Source organism: Heliangelus exortis, chromosome 11 (assembly GCF_036169615.1).
Source record: "Heliangelus exortis chromosome 11, bHelExo1.hap1, whole genome shotgun sequence".
Taxonomy (NCBI): domain Eukaryota; kingdom Metazoa; phylum Chordata; class Aves; order Apodiformes; family Trochilidae; genus Heliangelus; species Heliangelus exortis.
The window spans coordinates 18,649,894-18,669,747 of NC_092432.1; the positions used below are offsets into that span (position 1 = coordinate 18,649,894).

At 42.8% G+C, this 19,854-nt stretch overlaps 1 protein-coding gene across 3 annotated transcripts in view; it reads right to left on the reverse strand.

The window, feature by feature from the left end:
• Positions 1–1,830: 1,830 nt before the first annotated feature.
• MYZAP (myocardial zonula adherens protein) overlaps positions 1,831–19,854 on the reverse strand; it is a 61,160-nt gene continuing 43,136 nt past the window's right edge. For 2 of the 3 annotated variants that reach the window (XM_071755092.1, XM_071755093.1), the window contains exon 13: positions 15,230–18,850. In XM_071755092.1, coding sequence (XP_071611193.1) covers positions 18,745–18,850 — 106 coding nt within the window. In that variant the 3' untranslated portion in view covers positions 15,230–18,744. Of the gene's footprint in view, positions 5,078–6,003; positions 6,227–7,384; positions 8,066–15,229; positions 18,851–19,854 lie in introns of those variants that run through there. The other variant, XM_071755094.1, reaches the window with a different exon arrangement.

Sequence of the window (19,854 nt, forward strand, 5' to 3'; positions counted from 1 at the left end):
CACTCATGTCCCATGGAAAGTCATCAGGAGTGAAAAATGTTTGGACTGCAGCCAGCTAATATTTGTCTGCCACAATGCGAGCAGCAACACAGCACTGCAGAAGTGTGAGAATAAAAGACAATCATTAACTTCCTGAAAAAACCAAAAACACGTAGCAAAATAAATGCGTGTTGTGGGATTTTTTTTTTTTTTTCTGCACGCAGCTGTCTTTTCTACTTCCCCTTCCTTCCCGTAACGTGGGAGATCACAACCCAAAACCAAACATTAGGAAACCAGGAAATCTCAGTGGTGATCTCCACACATACCACCCTAAGAGCAGTGGACTTGCAACAAAACATGAACCACACAAAGTCAGGAAAAATACAGTTCAGTTAGCACCTCCCCAGAGCCAGACCACACCATGCAAGACCTACTCCCTGAAAAAATCTGTCCTTACATGACACTTTGGAGAAATTATGCTTCCTGCCTATATTGCTCTGAAAAAGCAGCAAGGCTGGGAAAGCAGAGGAAAGAACCCTTTTCATACAGCAGTGCATGAGATAGGGCACAGCCTCTTCCAACACTCCCCTTCCCTACCACCTCAATGCCACTCACTTGATATAAAAGGCCAAGAATACACAGTGATTCCCTTGGCCCAAAGATACTCCTTACAGGCACTAACTTGCTAAAGGCAGACAAGCCAGGTGCTACTCAAATTACACCAAAATCGTTCTAAACGGGGTCCCACTACAGGTAATTTTCACTGGCAACACCCAGCATGGTACACAACTGGCACCACAGGCAGCCTCCTGGCTTCAGGGACCTGCACGGAACAACCAGCCAGACACATCCCCAGCTACAACCCAGGTCCTTCCTCCTCCTCCGAGAGACTGCTAAAGGCTGCCAGCTTGTGGTGAGTCTGTGGTATGGGAATTGTCTTGGAGATCCATATAGAACCCCCTCAACTCCTGCCCAGGGGCTGCTAGTGGAGGATGAACAGTTTTTACCATGACTTCCTGCTGAGGTTCCAGTTCCTCAGTCTGGATATTCTTTTCCTTAATTCCTGGTACTGCGTCCCTGTAGCAGCTTCAGAAATTCCACAGCACAGAGCCATGGTTTTCCATTTCTCTCCACTGGCAGGACACATTTCCTGCACAAAGGAATTTGCAGCCTTTTGCCACTCTTTTTTTATCACATGGCCCCTGGAAGCAGTCCACAAGCTATCAGCTAGAAAACTACTAACAGAAGTGCTAACCTGGCAGCTAGGTCTAGCTCTAAAAACCAGGACAAATTTCTACATCTGTTCTACCCTGAATGAATCTTACAGTCCCACAGCATAGTTGAGTACAGCAGAATTTAAGTCTTTCTTCTTCAAAATGTTATTTCCCAAATACTTAACATCATTTTTTAGGCTGCCAAATGCTCTAGATTATGTTGCCACCACAGCTGGCAAACCAGATTGCATGTTCTCTCACCAAGAAAGGTTACAGCTGCAAGGAGAACCTCAGCTGGAGTGCTTCTGTGCACTTTGGGGGTTGGGTACTCCTAACAATGCAGAAATCAAGGGACTAAGGAGCTGCAGCTGCACAGATACCTGCCTCACATGCTGGAGCTTGCAGCACACCATTTTAGCTCTGTCTCTGTGCAATGCATGACTGCCCAGCATTGGGTCTTGCAGATCTTTACTCATCCATTTGTATTCCATAAAGTTTTCTTTTCCTGTATAGCAACTGTTTAACTCCATCTCCAGTGTTTTCCTTGTGGAGCACTGACACGGAAAGTTCCAGTTTCCTCCAAAATCCAACTGTAAGCTTTACATGGTCAAAACAAAACATTATTCACACAAGGAACTTCAGAAACACATTTCCAGTTCTTTATTTTCTACTAGGTAAAGAGCCTGCTCCAACAGAACAGTCCACTCCCAAAAAAGAGAGCAAGGTCCTCAATTCTCAAGTGTAAGTTTTGAAATGTTCTGGAACTGGAGGATGGTGAAATACACAACAGCAATACCATGCTTGATCAGAAACTTAATTCACTACAACTAAACCATTCCAGGATTCATCATCTTACTCTCTAACATTTAAAAATACATCTGGATTGCACATCCATCTTAACACAGGACACTCTATACCTGACTCTGCTTTCTTAATCACTCACAAAATCTTAATTCAAAATACATACCTGTGCTGAGAACACAAGACCAACAATCCCCCATGAAAACTTACAGGTTTTGAAGTAATATAAACCCTTTAGAAATAATTTAAATTCATACCTTAAGCTTGACTTTGCATCCACACAGCACACTCTTCCACGAAAGCTCCTGCAGCACTGTGCTGAACAGCTGCTAATTATCTAACAAATATCTTAACACCCTTCACCTGTTACTGCAGGGATTATTTTTTTTTTTCCACTTTAAGGGTGAAGTTTGCCTGTCCAGGGGATCCACTTTGGCAAAGTCCCAACACATTGAATGCTATCAAAATACAGATCAAGAAGACTGCCTCTGATACACAAAGTTTACAGAGCAAAAGTAAGTCTTAAAAGAGCAGAGATCATACTTTTAGTTAAGAGTGGTCAGCACAAGCATAGGTTGAGCAAGATTTCAGTAACCTAGAAAACAAATTCTTAACTGTGTGACTTTGTATAAATTCCTTTGGCACAGGAAAGCCTAAAAATTTTAAAGGAGTGGCAGCACAGTCAGTGCTGGATGATGATCTGAAGGAAAAGAGATGCAAACAGGCCCAGAACTGGTAACTTGTGCTTCGTGCAACAGCAAAGGGAAAGCTTCTGAGGTTTCTTGTCCTTCAGCAGTACAACAGACTGAAATAATGTCCTGATGACAAGACCCAGCTGGATGAGCACATGGTAGCATGGACAAGGGTGACCCCAGAGTAGAAATGCACCCACAGGGGAAGAGAACTCCACTGATATTAGAGCCATGTGCTGAAGGGAGACACTAAGGGCAGAAAGGTAGACAACTGAGGGCTCGGATGGGTCATCAACATGGATGCTGAGAGATGAATGCAAATGACTGAAAATGAACCCAAATAGTGCTGCCAAAGACAAGTGGCAGTGAAAAGCTGGAGAATGAAGCAAGAGGACACATGCACACAAAACAAAAAAAGAGAGAAAAAAACCCCAACAGAATAAAGTGGTAAAAAGGAGGCTATGAGGCCTGGAAATGGCACGCACCTCCACAGTCTGAAACTAAAACAGGGAATAAGAAAGAAAAACCTCTGCAGGAAGGCAGCTGCACAAAGACACTCAGGTGCCTGAGAGATATTTGAGTGAGCTATGTAGAAGGTGCCTGGGTGTAGAGCTGGTATTTAGAGAGAGAAAGCAAGACAAGGTAACAATCACAGGAGGCTGAGTGACACATCGCAGCAGTTAAATGCAGATATAGGGAGAGATCTGTATGAAAATAAATGGGTGGTGCAAAATACAAATTTGCTGTAGTGAAAGGAGGTGAGTCTGATGAGGAAAAGGGAAGAGCACAGCCAGTGAGAAGTCAATGAACTTGAGAACAACGAGAAGTCGAGAACGAGAAACCTGTGAAAATAAAGGGTACAGGAAAGAGGTACTGCAGATGAGCAAGAGATGACCTAGTTAAAAAATACCACATATTAGCTTAGCAGCATTTCCCACTGTCCAACTGCACTGCCACAGTATGGGCTGTGTCCCAGGGACTGCCTGGGAGAGCCTCTGGAGCATCTGGGAGAGTTACTGCCTGCTGGTAGAGTGCTGTGTGAACTCAAGACACTTTAATCCCCCATTTCCAGATGACACCATGAAGCTTTTTGAGTGACTTGCATCTGGAGCACTCTCTGTTTCCAGGTAAACCACTCCTGCATGAATATATACACATCCAGGGAGAGCCTTGCTCACACTGCTGCTGCAGTGTCTCAGAAAACAAGTGTTTCCAGGCAAGGAATCTCTGAAGTTTGCTTTACAGAAGTGAACTCATACTAGGGCTGGAATATCCTTGTCAATGGGGAAATACCATTGTGAAATACTACTCAGGTGTGTTCCTTATCTTTCAAACTTCCTATTAAAAGGCAGAAAATACTATTGTAAGGAATATTTTTTTTTATCTTCAAAGAATAGCTGAAACAGCAAAATACACAGGATATCTTCTCTGTGAAAACCAGAGGGTGGATCTCTTAATTAAGAGTATCAAACTATAAAAAAATAGTATTCTAAAGTATGAAAGCAATATACGAAAATATGGAAAAACACCAAGACCTTTAATAAAAATATTAACATCTTCACATTAACTTGATCTGTTGATGGGCTATGCAGTAATCACCAAAAATGAAAAAGCAGAGTCCCCTAAAGCCCAAACAGAATTTGAGTTACAATCTAATTTGAAGTCCTTAACCAAGTTTACAACATAACTGTAGAAAGTGTTGTTTTAAGGTGCAGCCACAGAAACAAGTTCTCCTGTGGTAAGAAGCTAACTCACAGCCTATCATGTATTTATTGTAGCTGCCTGGGTGTGTATTTTCACCATATGGTAAAAGCAACATAATCTTAAATAGACAAATATCTCACATTTATACAAGAGCTTCCACACGTGAGCAGTTCACAGGCACTTCAGGTTACTGTGTGGATGTGTGTGCTGATGCCTTTTGCCATCAGATTCCTGCATGGAAGAAACTTCTTGCAGATGACCCAGCACAGCCTGCAAAAGTGCTCACTTTGCTGCAGCTGAAAAATATGGGACATTCCACAATGATTAACTGCTCCAAGTGCTCAAAAAGCAGCCCCCAAATAACACTGGAGTTACCACTTAATAAGACTTATATTTGAGGTTGACACTGAACCCTTCCCACAGCTGTGATGTTAAAATTTTAAGAAAAAAACTACTAGATTGAGAATTCTCAACATCCATGTTTGGGTTTTAAGAAGTACTGCATAAAGATAAGTTACATGGTTCATCTTCAGTCATCTCTTCTTGAACTCAGTCCTCTGCTGAAAAATAATCTTCATCTCTCACTTCTCTGTATTGCATTGAGGCCTCCCCCTCTGGTTCAAACCTGAGCATTTTTATATTCAATCTCTCTGCAAGCTTCTGTGCTGCAAGCTTGGCTTGCATTTCCTATACAAAGGGACAAAAAAAAAAAAAGAAAAACGAAACAAACCACAAGTTAAAAAAAGTGTTAAGTTGTCACTTTTATGCTTGTCATGAAAAAAACAAATATATTAAAGTATAAACTTGACATAATATATTAGCAATTCCAGAGTGGGCTTATTAAATGTTCTCATAAGTAGCAAAGAAATTCCAGCTTTCTCTTCACGTTTTGACCAACTGTGCTATTAACATTTTAAGATCTTTTTATCAGAGTTGAAGTTCCTCATGTGGCAGTCCTCACCTGTTATACACTAATGTCAGCTTTAACATAACAAAATCAGTCCAGATCAGAGGGCTATGCTTGTAATTCAGCAACCTCAGCAAAAATGCCTCCATTTAAAAAAAATTACTTCATTTCAGGTGCCAAAAGTACTAAATTAGCAATTGCTTTTAAAACAATAAGCAGAACAAACACTTTTACAATAGTGTCTAATTTAAATATTGACACACTCTGCAAAGTCAAAACCAAAATCCATTGCAACAGAATTTGAAGAGCACGACATAGATCCAGGCAAGTGGAGATAGTAGCATGTTTTTAAAATAACAAATACTGCTGGGCCATCATTTATACAATTGCCAAGAATTCAGAAACTAACATTTAAATTTTGAGTCAGAGGTGAAGTGAGTGCAACAAGGAACGTAGCAACACACAAAGAATAGCATTAGATTTTGTTTAATCCAGGAATATCAGTCTCAAGTTTCAAATACACTGTTTAATCATATCAATAAAAGAATAAAACACAAGCAAAAAATGCTTGTATTTTCCTCAAAATCTGTACATCTCAATAGCATCATCAAATTCCTCAGTATGAACTGATCCCTTTATGCTTTCTTTTTTTTAGGAGCGAACCCAACTACAAAATTCCTTTTCAGACCAAAACGTAAATTCATACCTCATAAGCTTCTTTTTGCTGCATCTGAATTGCTATAGATTCCTCCATGGATAAGAGCTTGGCAGGGGAATGGTGAAGTGGTGGCAGCCGAGCTGCTGTGATGTCATTCAGATGTTTCTTATCTCGAAGTCGTCTTTCTTCAGCAGTCATTGGAGACCCCAATCCTCCAGGTGACTGACTGGATGAGGAGCCATGTGATGATCCACTTTGCTCCCCTAATAACCTGAAAGAGATAAAACATAAAAAGTTGTGACCAAAATTTGCAGTGCAAGGCTGAACAACTTCAGAACCAAAACTTGGTATTTTTAAAACGTAAGAGCTGACAAGAAACCTGAAGTGTCCTGACACCCTAAACACAAAACTAGGGCAGCTGGGCTGGGGAAGGGATCCAGCACAGATCCTATGAGGAGAGGCTGAGGGAGCTGGGGGTGTTGAGGCTGGAGAAGAGGAGGCTCAGGGGAGACCTCATCACTCTCTCCAACTCCCTGAAAGGAGGTTGGAGCCAGGGGGGGGTTGGGCTCTTTTCCCAGGCAACTCTCAGCAAGACAAGAGGGCACAAGAGGTCTCAAGTTGTGCCAGGGGAGGTTTAGGTTGGACATTAGAAAGAATTTCTTTAGGGAGAGGGTGATCAGGCATTGGAATGGGCTGCCCAGGGAAGGGGTGGATTCTCCATCCCTGGAGATATTTCAAAAGAGCCTGGATGTGGCACTCAGTGCCATGGGCTGGGAACTGCAGTGGGAGTGGATCAAGGGTTGGACTTGATGAGCTCTGAGGTCCCTTCCAACCCAGCCAATTCTAGGATTCTATGATTCTATGAAAATAAGCAGTGCTAGGAAATATTTTTAATAAAGCTAAAAAGCAAAGAAAAACCCCAAACAAACAAAAAAACAACTCTGCAGAAAGACAGTATTATAAGTTACTCCTGAAAGTGGAAAAAAAAAAAGGTATGCCAATTAAATCAATTAACTAGTAAACATGAAAGAGGAGTGATCTGGGAGTCACACAAAGTAAAAGCTGCTACTTGCACCAGTACAGATAACTCAAGCTGTAATTCCTCTAGAGGTGCAGGAAAAGCAAAAGGCTACTTGCTATTGAAGTTCTAAAATAGATCCACAAGAAAAGTTTAGTCTATTGTTTATTAGTCTTGCAGCTTAAGGTATGAAACTCTTTGAAGATTCATGGCAATTGTTTCACTGCTCAGTACTGAGATTTTGTGGCACTTCATGCTGAAGAGTCTGTACAATTATCTCACATATCACATGACTTTTTAAAAAGTCTCCTAATCACAAGAAAATAAACCTACCATGCTTGTTCTGTATCATTTCCTACTTCACACAAGTCAGTTATTTCCCAAAAGGCTTTTCCATTCCATAATACTTACACGTTTGGTTTAAATTTGCTTTTTTTAATGACTGGGTTCTTGGCTCTAGCCTCCAGAACTTCAATATAATGTGGTGTCCTGGGGTGCAGGCTTCCAAAGATATTGCCCTTGTGTTTTGCCACATTCTGCTCTTTTTCCAACACTTTTTCACTGTTATCCCCATCTACGATTGAAACTTTTTGAAAGGCATCAACCAATGAGTCTTTACTGTTGTCCAAAGCAGTACCACCCTCAGTACTGCCATGAGATACCTGCTGGTAATTCAGAGGACTGCCCTTGGCTGGCTCAGAGACAACTTCACAAAGAAGATTCTGATCTTCTGTAGCAATATTTACTTTATCCTTTTTCCCCTGAGTCCTTTGACTACCCAAAGGTGTATCTGTGGCATCTTGCTCAACACATTCTGCTTCCTCCTTTGGAGAAGAAAATTCTGAAACTTCTTTGATATTAGACCTTTCATTAAAGCCTGAGGAATCTTCATTGCTTAGTGTGTCCTTGTTTAGGATAACTTGCTGTTTGCTGGTGTTAATCTCTTCCTGTTTTACCTGGAACTCCAACCTGACAGCAGATAACAACTCAGCTGTTCTTGCCAATTCTTCTTCTTGTAAAATGGCACGTGTCAGCTTTTCAGCAAAATCAGAGATCTTCTTACCTTTATCTGGAAGCCTAGCAACGAATTTCCTAAGACAAAAAAAACACATTTAACAGGGTATAAGCAATCCTACTTCAACCTGATATGCAGAACCATTGTGCTAGCATGGTTAACATGGCAAGCTTCTCATTCTGACATTAAGTTTCTTATTTACTTGCTAGATTTCCAAAAAGTGGTAAGACACAAAGCATTTGCAGCCTCAGATGTACCTGAACGCTCTGAAAAATAAAGTGTGCAAATATCGCTCAGAATTTTCACCACAGTACAAAGATTTTTCTGTCCATACTCCCAGAAACAGCCGTACAATCGCTCCTGGGAATGCCCACAGGCTGTGACACCCCACAGACACGGAGAATTTGAAGGATACCCCAGGTGTGATCCTGACCGGCCAGGGAACGGGCGCTGCGCGGTTCCACAGCCTAAGGCGGACGGGAGACGCTACAGAGAGGCCGGGGGCGACCAGGGGGGGACAGGGCCCAGCGAGGGGACCCCACATCTCCAGACGTCGCCGCTGCAGCGGCAGAATCTGGAAGCCGCTGCGAGGTACGAGCAGCTCCATCCGACCCCGAAAGGAGCTGAACAAGAGGAGCCGGTTCGGCCGCTGCCGCCTACGCGGGAACGGGCGCCCCGCTCCTCGGCGCTCCGTCGCTCCTCACCGGTCCGCCAGCAGCTTCTCCTGCCGCCTCAGCATCTCCCGCAGCTCGGGGAGGCTCCGGCCCCGCAGGTCGGCGCCGCCGCTCGCCGCTGCCATTCCGCCCCGAGCCGCCCGTCACCGGGGCTCCCGCCCGGGCCCGCCGCCGCTTCCTCAGCTGCCTGGAGGCCGCCATCTTACCGGAAGCGACGGCGAGCGGCGGCGCCCGACTTGCTCGGAACGCGAAGCCGTCCCGGCCGCGGTGTGAGGCGAGGGCGGGAGAACCCCCGCGACGGGGGGAGAGCGGGACCCTCAGGGTGCAGAGGCCTGTGCGGGGTTTCACCCCAGCGCTGGGGATCGTTGTCATACGGTCACATAAGCACAAAATAATGTCAGCTCTGCCGGGCCGGGTAGGGCTGGGAGGAGCACGGCCGAGGCGCGCTCAGCATCGGTCCCGTGTGACAGCACCGGAGCTGCGTGGGACGGGACGCGTTCCACGGGGGGGTGCGGAGCTGTGCCGGGCAGAGGCTGCTGTGCTCAAAGAGCTCCAAAACCCTAAATGCACACGTTATTTTGCCCCTTCACTGACGAAAGTCGTGACATTTCCATGCGATGTGGCGCAATGTCTATTTAAGACGCGGGGTTTAATTGTCAGAGATTGGATAAAAGTTTTCATTACGTGGCATTCATTTTTTAACGTGTTCATGTAGGATACAGAGAGTGAATGCAGCGCCTCAGACTGTGGCAGAAGCCTGTCCTGCAAACTCCCCCACCAGACACCAAAGTGCCACCAGACACCAAAAGTGCCACCAGACACCAAAGTGCCACCAAAGTGCCACCAGACAAGAGTCAGCTCCATCTCGCAGTAACGGGGACTTTGGTGGAATGGTGGTTCCCAAGTGCAGGTATCAGCCCTTTTGTGTTGATCCCAGTGGAGGTTTCTTCATCCAAATAATAGTGAAGAGGCAGATTTCTCAGAGATGGGTAAAACGATTGCTTCATGAGCAGGATGAACATTGGGCCTACCCCAGAGGGACTGAGGAGGAAGCGTTTAAAATGCCTGCCCGCCCCTCTGTTTGCTCAGCTGGGAGGCAAAGGGGAAGCCAGAGGTCCAGGGGAAATGAGATTCATCAAGTAGGCAGCTACCCATGGAAAAAAATACCACCATCAGGGGGAGAAAAATTAAGTGAGTAGCTGAAGAGAACGTTTCGCTTTGTGTTGTTCACAACCTGGATCATCTCCTGTGGAAAATCCCTCAGGGAGTTGTCCCAAAATGCCTGGGGGAAGCCAGAAGTGCTCTTTTTTCCCACCCAGAGATCACTCAGTGTTAGAGCACACAAGTTCTCTGAATTGCTGCCTCTGTGATGCAGGCTTAAGTTGTGCCATGCACGTAACATTTCTGCAGTGGATGAACACTATTTTGCTTTTTAGCCTCTTTCTCCTGTTTGGACTGGAGGCAGTGGGAAGGCGAGGCACGGAACCAGCGCTGCTGCTGCCCGCAGGAAGGGAGTGCCTGGGAGGAAGGAGCTGCCCTGCATCTAATGGTGATGGGTTATCTGGGTTCTGCTGCTGCTGAGGCATGTACAGAAAAATACAGGGGCACTCTGTGCTGGTTAGGAACTGGCTGGAGGGCTGGGCCCAGAGAGTGGTGCTGAACGGTGCTGCATCAAAATGGCGGCCGTGGTGTCCCCCAGGGATCAGTGTTGGGCCCAGTGCTGTTCAGTATCTTTATTGATGATTTAGATGAGGGGATTGAGTCCATCATCAGCAAATTTGCAGATGACACTAAGCTGGGGGGAAGTGTCTATCAGCTGGAAGGCAGGAGGGCTCTGCAGAGGGACCTGGACAGACTGGAGAGTTGGGCTGATTCCAACGGGATGAGGTTCAACATTCCAAGTGCCGGGTCCTGCACTTTGACCACAACAACCCCATGGGGAGCTCCAGGCTGGGCACAGAGTGGCAGAAAGGGACCTGGGAGTCTGGATTGCCAGGAAGCTGAAGAGGAGCCAGCAGTGTGCCCAGGTGGCCAAGAAGGCCAATGGCATCCTGGGCTGGCTGAGGAACAGCGTGGCCAGCAGGTCCAGGGAAGGGATTCTGCCCCTGTGCTCAGCCCTGGGGAGGCCACAGCTTGAGTCCTGTGTCCAGTTCTGGGCCCCTCAGCTCAGGAAGGAGATTGAGGTGCTGGAGCAGGTCCAAAGGAGGCAACCAGGCTGGTGAAGGGACTCGAGCACAGGCCCTATGAAGAGAGGCTGAGGGAGCTGGGGGTGTTGAGGCTGGAGAAGAGGAGGCTCAGGGGAGACCTCATCACTCTCTCCAACTCCCTGAAAGGAGTTAGAAAGAATTAGAAAAGTTAGAAGTTAGAACAAAAGTTAGAAGTTAGAAAGAATTTCTTTCTGGAGAGGGTGATCAGCCATTGGAATGGGCTGCCCAGGGAAGGGGTGGATTCTCCATCCCTGGAGATATTTCAAAAGAGCCTGGATGTGGCACTCAGTGCCATGGGCTGGGAACTGCAGCGGGAGTGGATCAAGGGTTGGACTTGATGATCTCTGAGGTTCCGTCCAACCCAGCCCATTCTATGGTTCTATGATTCTATGATAAAGCTGGTATTTACAAGATATTTCAGCTTATGTGCTGAACAGCATAAACACAGAAAAATAGAAAAAAAAAATTAGCATGACTGGTGGGAATCACAACTGAGCATTCTGTAGCTGCACTTGGAATACCCTTTACCAAGTCTGTATTTGTCTGAGGTCACTGGGAAATAATATTGTTCATCTCTACAGTTCAGAGGTGTCCAGTTTTGAAATACCATAGTCTGTTTACAGGTAGAACACAGATCCAGAATTATGAACAAATAGCTGAATTTTGGAAAGTGCCAGGACAAATATAAGGCAGATGGATACACTGCAGTGTGATACAAGGCAATCTAGACATTCTCATTTAGATACAAATGTGAAGGAAAATAGATTTAAGTTTTCTAAGTCAAGGAGCAGAACTATGGAGCACTCATGGGACTGAAAAAATGTATATACTTATTTATATGCTTGTCCTAGGGCAAGAAGCAGGTAAAATACTCACTAGCCACACTATGAACCTAAGTGATCACCACCCAGCAATACATCCTGCAAGTTTAGTCTTAGGACTTTGCTCTTCTCTTGGGAGACTGTTACACAGCCACTATTTGCAGTACAAATAGTGTAATATTTTTATTGTTTTCCAAAGAACATGATTAGCCTTTTTGATTAGAGGATTTATTTTATATAATATTTTGATTAGCATTAATGTAAGCACAGTAAACAAGAAAATTGGGCTTTTTTTTTTTTTAATTATTTCTTATATAATAGACTTTCCTATCTTTCTCACTTTTATCTCAAGGCATATTATTAGATACAGTTTTCAGTCAGCCTTTTTTTTTTGCCACTAGGTATCTAGAGTTAAGTATAATTTATTCTGAAATAGCATAGCTGGAATTACTATGCAATTAAATATTATATCTACACAAAACCTAAATTATTAGGATGACAATCAAGAAGAAAACCAGGCATACTAACAAAATAGAATAAACTGCATGAAAAAACCAACACAAAGCAAGGTGTGACTCAGGAGTATTCATCTTCATATACAGCATAGCTAAAAATAAAACTATTCAAATAACTAAGTAACTTATTCTAGCACTGATTTTTTTTTTTAATAGATAACACCAGTTGTAAGGAACCTTGCAACAGACATTTGGGTCTGGATTTCCAGTATATCTGTTTTATCTATGCCAATTATAACAAAGCTGAAGTATTCCAGTCACATGACATTTTTGGGGAGATGGCCATGAAGTGTAACTGGCTGAATTTTTTCAGGTGGAAAAACTCCCTGTCAGGAATACCTGAGTCTCCCCAAATCTGTACTAAATAACAAGAGTCTTGCTTCTTTTCTGTTGAAAGTGTAATTTCCCTTGTTCTTTTCTCCATTCTTCAGCTTTGTAAATGCATAGATGTTGCTCTTCACTCAAAAAAGGGGCAAAAGAACTTAAAGTGTGTTTTGAGAGGGCAAAAAAAGTACTTCTACAGTTCCTCTACTCCTAGGTGGAAATACTGAGGGGCAGGAGGAGAGCAAGCAAGCCATGCATACAAAATAAACCACCACCAAAATAAAAGGAAAACAATTTGAATATTTGTAATTAAAATTCCAACCTTTTTAGTTTGTTTGCTTGTTTTTAAATATATTTTTTCATGTGCATGATGCACCTTTGTAATAATGCACACTATTTTCCTAGTCAAAAGAAATTAACTCTTCCCTCAAGCTTATTTATAAATAAAAAAACCCCAAACCCTAAGACTTTAATAGCAACCCTGTATATGCTTTATGCCTATCAACACACTGCTTTACATATGGCAAGCAAGCAATTATCAGATTATTGGGGCATGCCTACCTACCACACCTGCTTTTACAGAATGTTGTAACCTCATATATGCTCCCTTCTACACAGGTATTTTCCCTTTAACCCACCAGGTCCCTTTTTCTTTTGAAAATTTTTCCATACCTTAAATTGCAGATGGCTCTTGTCACCTGGTTTGCCTGCCTTTCTTCCACGGTCTGGTGCTTGAGGTAGAGCTGGAAGGGCCTCATCTCATCAGATTTCTTAAGCACATTTCTTCTTTTAGACATGCAAATAGCCTCAGGTGCTAAATGGAAATGAAATAAAATGTAAGTGGAATGAAGCTCCCAGCATGTACAGCCCCATTCCATGGAGCAGGGATTCCCTGTGCAGCATTTTGGACTCTGCAGTGTGGAGAGAACTTAATTCTTACCTATTTGCTTATCTGTCCATGTCTGAAAGTCTTCAGGTGTTAAAACAAGGATTTAAATCCTCTCCAAAAAGTACTGGTACCCAGCTCTCAGAATCCTATGCTGTAGGTTTAGCACTGAGCATTGCTGATCTCAGCAAAGTTTTGTGGGGTCCTTTTAGCAATCTGTGGTCAATACACACAAAAAGGGAACCATTACTTGAGTGAAAAACTTGACATTCTTCAGCTGAGCATTGCAAACACTGTGACTGCTGTATTTCATAGAATCATAGAATCATAGAATTAGCTGGGTTGGAAGGGACCTCAGAGATCATCAAGTCCAACCCTTGATCTACTACCTCTGCAGTTCCCAGCCCATGGCACTGAGTGCCACATCCAGGCTCTTTTGAAATATCTCCAGGGATGGAGAATCCACCCCTTCCCTGGGCAGCCCATTCCAATGTCTGATCACCCTCTCCCTAAAGAAATTCTTTCTAATGTCCAACCTAAACCTCCCCTGGCACAACTTGAGACCTCTTGTGCCCTCTTGTCTTGCTGAGAGTTGCCTGGGAAAAGAGCCCAACCCCCCCCTGGCTCCAACCTCCTTTCAGGGAGTTGGAGAGAGTGATGAGGTCTCCCCTGAGCCTCCTCTTCTCCAGCCTCAACACCCCCAGCTCCCTCAGCCTCTCCTCATAGGATCTGTGCTCCAGTCCCTTCCCCAGCCCAGTTGCCTCCTTTGGACCTGCTCCAGCACCTCAATCTCCTTCCTGAGCTGAGGGGCCCAGAACTGGACACAGGACTCAAGCTGTGGCCTCCCCAGGGCTGAGCACAGGGGCAGAATCCCTTCCCTGGACCTGCTGGCCACGCTGTTCCTGAGCCAGCCCAGGATGCCATTGGCCTTCTTGGCCACCTGGGCACACTGCTGGCTCCTCTTCAGCTTCCTGGCAATCCAGACTCCCAGGTCCCTTTCTGCCACTCTGTGCCCAGCCTGGAGCTCCCCATGGGGTTGTTGTGGCCAAAGTGCAGGACCCGGCACTTGGCCTTGTTGAACCTCATCCCGTTGGAATCAGCCCAACTCTCCAGTCTGTCCAGGTCCCTCTGCAGAGCCCTCCTGCCTTCTGGCTGGTCCACACTTCCTCCCAGCTTGGTGTCATCTGCGAATTTGCTGATGATGGACTCAATCCCTTCATCTAAGTCATTGATAAAGATATTAAACAGTACTGGGCCCAACACTGATCCCTGGGGGACACCACGGCCGCCAACTGGATGCAGCCCCATTCACCATTTGCATGACCTCTTCTTATTTAATTGGCATGTAGATTGTTTCATTGTGCCAGTCTTGAAGATAAATCTCTCTTTAGTGAGAGGATATAAACTATAAAAAGGATAGGCCGTGGTCATCACAATCTCATCGTGTCTGGAGAGCATCATCCCAGATGTATCCAGATGTTATCTGTGGGGTCTGAAGCTGTTAGGTACTTCTGCAAGAGCTGCCATGCCCAGCTCTTGTTTATCCTGTGCAAGTCAGTAGTTCTTTATTTCATAAAAGAGTTAATCTCCTTTTGTTATTTGGCTTTGAGAAAAGTCTTTAGCCTTTAGCAAGGGAGTGTCTTCCTGTTCTCAGGAGTCTGTCTGCCAAAGGAAACACTGAGGAGAACATCAAGGCTCCAGAGGAACTGCTTTTGTGTTAACTCATGTTTTGAACAAACAAGACTGTGTGGAGTAAGAGTTAGCAAGGTCTTAAGGTAATTTCATTCCTAAATTAATGTTGACACAACAGAATAGAAAGTTTTAAAACAACGTTTATTGCAATTTATCCTTTCCAAGTCCTACAGATAGGATGTATTAAAAGCATACAATGTAAATGGCATAATTTATACAGCATGTATGAAAACTGTATCCCAAAATACTTCCCAGAGCATCTGGAATAAATTGTGAAAGAATACTTATCATGGTACAAATGCAGTCATACAATTGACTTACATTTAATGCACTTCCTGGAACCTATCGATGTGGCTTGTCTTGCTGTTTACAGAAATTTTACTGATTTCTAATGTTATAGCACTAATTAACCCAGTCTCAAGTTGACAAAATTTATACTGAAGGGTTGCAGTCTTTTCAGTCAGATTTGTTATTATCTATGCTAATTTACAGTATTTACAGCTGCTGATTTGGCTGAAAAGCTCTACATTTTTATGTGAAACAATTATATAAATACTTTTCCACTCCAGTTATTCACAGTTACCAAATTTAGCCCTAAATCCAATCCACCTCACTGCATGTCAGAATAACCTTAAAATACAGCATCGACTTCAGTCCTTATTTGGTTTAGAAAAAAATTGCCAGATTTCATCAAACAACTAAGAATTTATACAGAAAACTTTTACAGGAGCAAATTCAATACCTTGCTGCTGTCTTGGTGAAGCCCTGAGCAGATGATCATCATTTTGCAAGTCTCGGAGTTAAATCAACTTGCAGTATTTTCAGAGGAGATCCTCAGGAATATATTAAAAGTAGAAAGAACTTCCTTTTGAAGTCTGTGTCAAAACAGCAGTGATACTTCATCCTGCCCTCTCCTACCATTCACTGAGCACCTCACAGTCATCAGGTTCTGCTTTCTGAATTCTAGCCAAAAACAGAGGGATAAAGTGTTGTTACTTATTTAAACTCGCCAGTTAATATCTTTTACAACAACAACAATTTCCTTTTATCTATAAATACCTCCTTCATCCATTCATCTCAAGTTTCAAGGTAACATTCACAAACCAGAATTAAATTCCTGAAATGCAGCAGGACGATTTGGGCACAAAAAATATGAAAAGGCATCATGTAATGAAGTAAAGCTGCATCCCTAATGCACATTATTGTGGCTCGCTAGGGTTCTTTTTTTTGTCTTTCCCTTCAAAAACCAGATACTGTCCAAGTATTTACTGTTATCAGCCACTAGAGGGAGATATAATTACACAAGTACCCAGCTCGTCCCTGAAATCTGAGTTGTGTCACTAGCCATTGTCTTTGGGGCTCATCAATACACAGTTCCAGTTTAAATGTGTTTTCTTTTAGAGTTTCACTTCACGATCTTATTTGTTCATAGCCTTAATTCATTTATTTCCTGATCAAACTGACTGTAATTTGAGAACTTTCTTCAGCAGACTCAGTCTCCCAAATTCACCCAAGCATCAAAACTTCATCCAGACAAAAATACAGCATTAGGGGCTTCTCCACGTGTCAGCTGCTTCCAGGTCTTTGATATTCAGGTACAAGAGAGTTCCTCTGCTTTGTCTGAGGACTGATTCTAAAGGCAGAAGACTTTATTCTCAGGGACCTCTTTAAGTCCTTTCCCACTCTAGAGGTTTTACACCTCTTTTCTGGGAGAAGCTATTTAAACAAATGTGTGGTATCATGCCTGTTTACTAATGTGACAGCTGGAGGGTATTCTTTGCCCTTTTGGGATCTATGAGATCTTTTGCACAGCCACATGCAAAGTAAACAACTTCCTTTTAGAGCTATTAAAACTAACTTGATGTCTTTTTAATTCTTCAGTTAAAAGAAACACTGAGCAACTGTTAATGTTTTCAACTTTTGTACCAGTGAAGATAATCTACTGTGTGAAGAAAATCTGTAATTTATCTTCTTAGGAATGTTTTTGGGTTTTTTTTTTAATGGCAATTATTTCCTGAATTTTTTACGTAATACAATCCATAACATTGTGTCAGATAACTTTAAATTTTCAGGAGCTGAAGAGGCCACAAGATAAAAAACAGCTTATGTGCAAACAAAGGATGATCTGAGCACAAAAGCTGGAGAGGTTTGAGCCTCTCATTTTATTTTGTATATGTTTTTGTTATATCAAGCAATTCACATCCCTGCAAGATACCTGTACCACATCAAAACATCCTTCAAGCCATCCTCCAGAACAGGCTTCTTTATTTAGTAGTTAAATAGCACAGCTACAGAATAAAAAAAAGTCCTCTAACAAATTCAGAAACCCATTAAATACTGCAGGAATAAGATTTGGATTATGAGGTAAATATTATTATTTTAAATACAACTCTACTGAGTATACTTCATTTGAACAGATAGTACTAAATTTAAGAACTTGCATTGGACTTGAGATAAAAGCAATCACTTAGGGAAGCCCTGTGGCAAAGTGAGTACCTCCTGGGACTGACATTCAATGCAAGAACATTAATCATACAAATCATAAGTTAGTTTCTAGAGCAGTTACTGTGATTTTTTAAAATGCCCTTCACTCAGGTTAGTAGAACTACAAGAAAATATACATAATTCATTTTAGTTCACTAAGACTGGGAAATCAAAACAAGATGTAAAAAAATACCCTATATATATTTAAATAAGTTCAGTACTAGATGCAGTCTTTCCTACTGGTAATTTGAAGTCAGAGATGAGATTTTAAGTGCTTTGGAAAAAAAAGATACTCAAAATCAAAATCCTGATTCAGGATTGTTATTGCTGTAGGAATTGCAGGGACTGCTGTAGATTGCTGTAGGCAGAATTCTGCTCACTCCCTCTAATAGAAAAGTACAGTTTAAAAAAGTGACAGGGATTTTCCTACACAGTTACTATTGAATTTATCACCAATAATCACTCTGCCCCATGCCTGAGGAAGTGCAAACCAGTGCCTCAGTCCAAAAAAGCAAAATCCATTATAATTTGCTATAATTACTTACTGTTTTGAGCAACAAACATGACATCTCCCTGCACGCATTGAGGGAATTGCTTGAAACAGCCCAGCTGCCTCTTTCCCTCCCAGCAAGGGTGCTGGTTACAAGAGAACCTTTTCCAGGTGAAGGGAACCTTCAACTACACCAGGTCTGTATGGTGGGGGTGAACAGCCCATGCACTTTGGACATGGACAATGAGGGAACTGTCAGACTAATGCCCTTTGCCAGCACAGCTTCAGATACTGCTTCTAGTAGTATTGAAAATAAAATATATTGTACAAACAGAATTACAACACAACTGAAGAAAAAGTAGAACAACTGTACAGCTATAAAAGTCCTTCCTTACAGGCACCTGAAATGACACATTGCACTAGACAGCTTCTAAAGAAGCAATATTGACTGTTGTTTCACTTATCCTGCTTCTTCTGTATCTCCCTCACAGTTAATGTCAGTAGTAACTTCACAGACAAAGTTACTAAAAAGCTGCTTTCAGTATAAATTTAGCAAGACTCTGTGCTGCTGTTCTTCTCTATGACTTGATAAAAATTCATCTAACCAAGCTGCAAAAAGTTGAAGGTATCTGCTCATATTGAGAAAGCATGTTGGTTGAATGCTCAGGATGTACTGTTCTTTGTGTTAAATTCCAACACTCTCTTGAAGGGGGTGTAGGTCCTCACTGGCCTTGTGCTTTCAGGAGATCTTCTGTTTTCAGTACTTGTACTGTTAAGGAGACAAGAAAAAGCTTACAGAGTTAACATCAGTCAGACAGTTGAGCTGGAAATGCCCCAGCAATGAACTTGTGCCTGGTTATCAACATTGACAGGCTAACATTAAACTATTCAGTGTATTTGATATGTTCCATATTTCTTATCTAGAATGCTGCAAGGAATATTCAGTAAAACACATGGCAGACTCTGAGAAGTTTACACACAGGCATCTGCTGGAGCTCATACTGGAATGTCCAGCAGTACAGCTACTAGAACTATGGATCCTGCAACAACAAAGACAGCAGTATTACATTTAAGAACACAATTAATTGTGAAAAGTAATCCCATAAAATCTAAACTGCATCGAGGTAAATTTCTGCATAGAGATCAACCTTAAAAACAGGAAAAATATCAGGTAAGTAGGGTCTGTGGTTACACACAGTGAGGCCCCAGAAAGGACACTGAAGGTAGCTTACTGTTGCCATCCTAAGTGAAAAAAAATGGTTTTGAGGTTTCAAAACTTATGCTGTTCAAATATGTTCTAGACTGAACACTAGAATTAGTGTATTTTTAAATTAGGAAGGAAGTTTTAGATTGTATTACAGCTTGTTGATTTCATATGTTAATTTACATTCCTCAAACAAAATTATTCAATTTGCAGGGCAGTTAAGATGAACAAGTTTCCTTGTTGGTACTAAAAGTAATATGCAGAGGTCCTTATGTTGCTATTTTGGCTTCTGTTTTGCCCTTCCCTGTGGTGACTTGTTGGGGGCAAGGTTCAAATGCAAGTAGCTTTGCTCTCAGGGGCTCAGTGCAAGCCTGGTGCAGTGTTCAGGGCAGAGAAAAAGGAGGAGAAGGCAAGGTGTGACACCTGGATCTTTTAAAAACCAAGCTACAGAGCCACTGGGCACCACAGACCAGAGACAAGCATTCCAGTGCAAAAGTGCTAAAATTACCACACTGTTTACTTGGCAATCTTCCACCTAGGGCTAGGTATATCTCCAGAAACTGCCCATA